At 34.8% G+C, this 5,000-nt stretch overlaps 1 protein-coding gene across 1 annotated transcript in view; it reads left to right on the top strand.

The window, feature by feature from the left end:
* LOC125025600 (dynein axonemal heavy chain 3-like) overlaps positions 1 to 5,000 on the top strand; it is a 20,963-nt gene that overhangs the window by 1,803 nt on the left and 14,160 nt on the right. The window contains exons 3-4 of the mRNA XM_047613624.1: positions 1,163 to 1,276; positions 3,226 to 3,336. Of these exons, the coding sequence (XP_047469580.1) occupies positions 1,163 to 1,276; positions 3,226 to 3,336 (225 nt within the window). The remainder of the gene's footprint in view (positions 1 to 1,162; positions 1,277 to 3,225; positions 3,337 to 5,000) is intronic.

The following is a 5,000-nucleotide window of genomic DNA, read 5'->3' as shown; positions in this document are numbered from 1 at the left end:
AGTATATGTAATTATACTTACTATTCAGATGCAGTGCGGCCTGGCGTTAAGAACAAGTTTTTCTCAGACGCATGCTAGCAATTATTGATACTCTATAGCTATACATCCGTACACGAACATACACACACAAGTGTATATATATAAATGCACACACACACACACACACACACACACGCGCGCGCGCGCACGCACGCACGCGCACACACGCACACACACACACACACACACACACAAACACACACACACACACACGCACGCGCGCACGCAAGCACACACACACACACACACACACAATTCCTTAAACAAGCAAGCAAAAACGCCCGACGGAGCAACACTTACAAGCAGATTTAAACTGCAGGTGATAGTGATAGGTAATCATATACCCCAGAGAAGATTCATTCAAAGAACAAAAATCACAAACAGTCACTCAGTATTAATTTCAGAATCCATTTATATATATATATATATATATTTCGTTGTTTATGAGATTCAGAATCCATTTATGTAGTATTTAACACCATAGAGACTCATATTTTCATTGTTTTCTCTTATTTATATATCATTCGGGATCAAGAAGATTCAGAATTCATTTACATATCATTTAAGGCAAAAGAGATTCGGATTCTTACCATTTTTCCGTCTTTATATATCATTCCAGATCAAGGAGATCTGGAATCAATTTATATATCATTTAATGCTAAGTAGATTTAGATTTTTTTTAATTCGATACCAAGGAGATTCAGAATCCATCGATATACCATTTAATGCCAAAGAGATTCAGATCCTTATTTTTTCTCGTATTCTATCATTCAGGATAAAGGAGATTCAGAATGCATTTATATATATCACTTAAGGCTAAAGAGATTCAGATTCAGATTCTTACCATTTCTTCGTCTTTATATATCATTCGAGATCAAGGAGATCCGGAATCCATTTACATACCATTTAATGCTAAGTAGATTTAGATTTTTTTCGTCTTTATCTATCATTAGATTCAAAGGAGATTCAGAATCCATTTATACATCGTTTGATATTGTTTTCGCCCCTGTCTACCATTCGATGCTAAGGAGAATGCATTTCTACATCATCTAGTGCCAAAGAGATCCAATATCTTTTCTTTCGCCTTTACCCAAGATTCATTCATTTATCCTTCAATGGCCAGATACGCTCACTACCTGGCCCACGGGATCAAGACGGCGCAGATGACGTCACCGCCGGCCAACCTCCTGAAGGTGGTGACGATGGACGTGGACAAGTCGATGCTCAGGAACATCAGGTGGGCTGCTGGGCTGTCTCCGTCTTCCTGTATTTGTTTTTTATTTTATTTCATTGTTTTATTTATCTGCAATGCTATTATGCTTTTGTTTGTTGTTATTGTTGTTGTTAAGTTGTTATTATGCTTTGATTTTGACTGACCTATTTTGCTTTGTTTTACTTTTTGTGTATTGCAATATATTTTTTTCCTGAGTATATATATTCTTCAGCTTTCTTTTCATATATTTACCTTTTTTATTAATTCATGTAAATTATTTTGTTGAATTATTTAGTTTAATCTGATTATTCAGTGGTGTATCCAGGGGAAGGTATCCCCCGCCCCCCTCCCCTAGAATAGGTCATTACACCCGCCACAGCTGACTAACACGAAATGCAAAACTATGTTAATAATTTAGGCAGCAGTTTAAATATGGCTGAGTTAATATTAATTGGAAAATATTGGCTGATAAATGCATATAATTTTCTGTTAAGAAGTGAGTGTCTGTGGAAATGTCATAGTCAGGTGGACTACGTACAATTGATATCTTAAATACAGCATAGATTAACATCAAAGCACCACAGTTTGTTGCCAAATGAGCAGAACAAATCCGAAATACCAAACAAGAAAAGGAAGAAGAAGAAGACAAAGAAGAAGAAAAAACGAAGAAGAAGAAGAAAAGAAAAACAGTGAAGGAATTACTGCTACTTTAAACCATTTACAATTTTAGCGCCGTATATTTACACATCCCCACTCCCTCTCCCACCTCTTTAAAATATCCAGGATCCACCGCTATAGACATATTTATTTATAATTTCTTATCTGTTTATATGTACTTACTAGTATTTTTTTTATTTATTTACAACCTAAATGTAAGTCTGGTGATGCAGTTGCTATCTCAAACTAACGGTATGCGTCTGTTGGTCTTAATTAGATGTGTGTCTTGTTATGTGAAGTTGGTAACGTATTTTAAATATCAGAAAGTTGTGGTATGTATGGAAAATATGTCAGTGTTGGATTGCATGTCTTAATTAAAAAGCTATGTATGCAAGGTATGGTAAAGATTGGATGAGGAGATTCCCATTAGTAAGTAGAGAGGACAAAGGAGAAGATGATGATGATGATGGATGAGAGAGTAAATGGGAAGAAGAAGCGTAAGGAGAAGAATTTCCCTGTATTCTCGTACTCTTGTCGATGGTTATGTTGCATGTGGAAATTCTTATAGACGTCATTTGACTCTTTTGTAGTTCAGTCGTTCCATAAATCAGTCAAGTGATGATGAAGACTGATCATCAACGGGAGGCAGAAAGAAGGAAATTTAATCTTTTCTGCATGTGGACTAGGCAAGCAAGACATATTTCTCAATTCGCTGTCTGAATCATTTTTTTACGTATTTACAGTAGTCATCCTTCTCCCAAATGAACAATTTTCTAGCTGTCGTGAGGTAACAGTCATTACCTGATATTACATTTAAACCCAAAAAATATTTCTTGTACTGGACTCAGTAACAGTGTTGAAAGATATCTCTTTTTAACTCAAAAACGTCATGCGCAGTTAACTTTAATTACGCCGTGCCCTCACTTTTTCTATAAATCTCTGTCAGACTCACGAAAAGTCACTCGAGTGTAGAATAACTGTGAACATTTTATCATGAACTCTATTTCGCAATTCTTGTGTGAAGTCTGTTTCCTACAGAATCTCATTTTAAAATCGCATGATAGCTTCTCCCGGTAATTTTATAACTATGCAATGAGGTACGGTTGGAGAGAGAGAGAGAAAGAGATATATATATAGATAGATAGATAGTTAGAGAGAGAGAGAGAGAGAGAGAGAGAGAGAGAGAGAGAGAGAAAGAGAGAGGAACAACACAATAAAAAACAAACAAGCAAAGGAAACATTACCAGAGTGACCACATTAAAAACCACTCTTCCTAACCACCGTCCCAAGGAACTCCACCACCCTCACCCCCGCAGGTTCCGGCTGGTGGTGAGCGACCTGGTGGAGGAGCTGCAAGACTGCTTCTACAAGGGTGCCCGGAGTGCCATTCTCAAGTACGCCCTCCGATGCCCGACCGTCCGAGCGAGGTGAGGCAAGGCGATCTTTTACTTATTTATTTCTTCATTATTATTGTTGTTGTTGTTGTTGTTGTTGTTGTTGTAGTTGTTGTTGTTGTTATTATTATTATTATTATTATTTTTATGATTATGATTATTATGATTATTATCATTATCATTATTATTTTTATTATTATTATTATTATCATTAACATTATTATTAATATTATTATTATTATTATTATTATTATTATTATTATTATTATTATTATTATTATTATTATTATCATTATTATCATTATTATTATTATTTTTTTTTTTTATAAAGTGAGATACGCACAGGTTAGAGGAGTTTGTGTGTTTCTTAGCTTGGTGTTTGGTAGTGATTTATATCTCTTGTGTTATTTGTTGAAAATGAAACGAAACGCGTGTACAGTCATGAATACCAAATGCATTTCGATATTCTTACCAAAGCAAATAATATCGTGAGTGTTTCTTGTCCCTGTATTGTCTTTCCGTAAAAATCGGATATTTCATCCAAAATTCAATATTTATACAAAGTTTTTTGTTTGATTTTATGACCGTTATGATTGCAATGATGCCAAGCCTCTATCACAACGTGGGCATGGCGAAGAAATCCAAGCTTCCCATGAAACTAGTGAAAATAATGTCCACACACATTCTCGTAAAATTATAGACTATAGGCCTACATTACGGCATAAATATGGAATCCATAGATCAGCGAACTCTCAAAGCATTCTTCTTCCCTGAAACAATTTTTACAAACAAAAACAAACAAACAAACTTATCGATGAATAAACTGGTAATAACAAACTTAAAACGATTAAAGCAGCTTCTGTGTCTGTCGGCACTCTGGCAAAGGGCAACGAACCGCCTGAGGAAAGCACGAGTTTGGAATATTTCCTTTGAATATTAATGGCGGTGAATAAGATATATATATATATATATATATATATATATATATATATATATATATATATATATATATATATATATTGGAGGTGTTCCTTGATTGAAAATGTAGAGAAACAGGCGAATAAGAACTGTGTAGGGAATGTTTATTTTGTTATGGCAGGGGATTGAAATTAACATCTCTTTATTCTTATTTCTGAAAAGGAGAAAACACACTACCGTGTTGATACTATGGTATAAAAACCCACACTGTAAAACTAGATTTAATTGAAAAAGAGAGACTACAGTTTCGGAATCCAGGTGGATTCCGAAACTGTAGTCTCTCTTTTTCAATTAAATCTAGTTTTACAGTGTGGGTTTTTATACCATTCTTATTTCTATTTTTATCGCTGTTACTACTATTGTGCTACCTGCTGCCAGTATTAGTACTGCTGTTATTATTGTTATTGCTTGTGAATATATGGATATAGGTAACACGTTAACACGACTGTAATTCATATTCTAATATCTTTAATGAGCTATTGTGCCGAAGAAAAAAAATGCATAAGTTTACAATACAAGCTATCTAATTGCCGAAGACGTTATGCCGATCCGTTAACTGCAATGCCTTGCTTTGTCTTTTATGCCTTTTATCATTTTTTGTAATAATGAACCCTAATTAATGTGCGTGTAAATGAGGTCACACAAGATCTTTTTCCAGCACCAGAAGTGATTCGTTTGGCGAATTCCGAATTGCAGCACAGAAGATTGCAAAGGTGATG

The sequence above is a fragment of the Penaeus chinensis genome, chromosome 5 (assembly GCF_019202785.1).
Source record: "Penaeus chinensis breed Huanghai No. 1 chromosome 5, ASM1920278v2, whole genome shotgun sequence".
Classification (NCBI taxonomy): Eukaryota; Metazoa; Arthropoda; class Malacostraca; order Decapoda; family Penaeidae; genus Penaeus; species Penaeus chinensis.
Note: the sequence above shows the minus strand (reverse complement) of the source record. Positions and strands in the feature narration are given on the sequence as shown.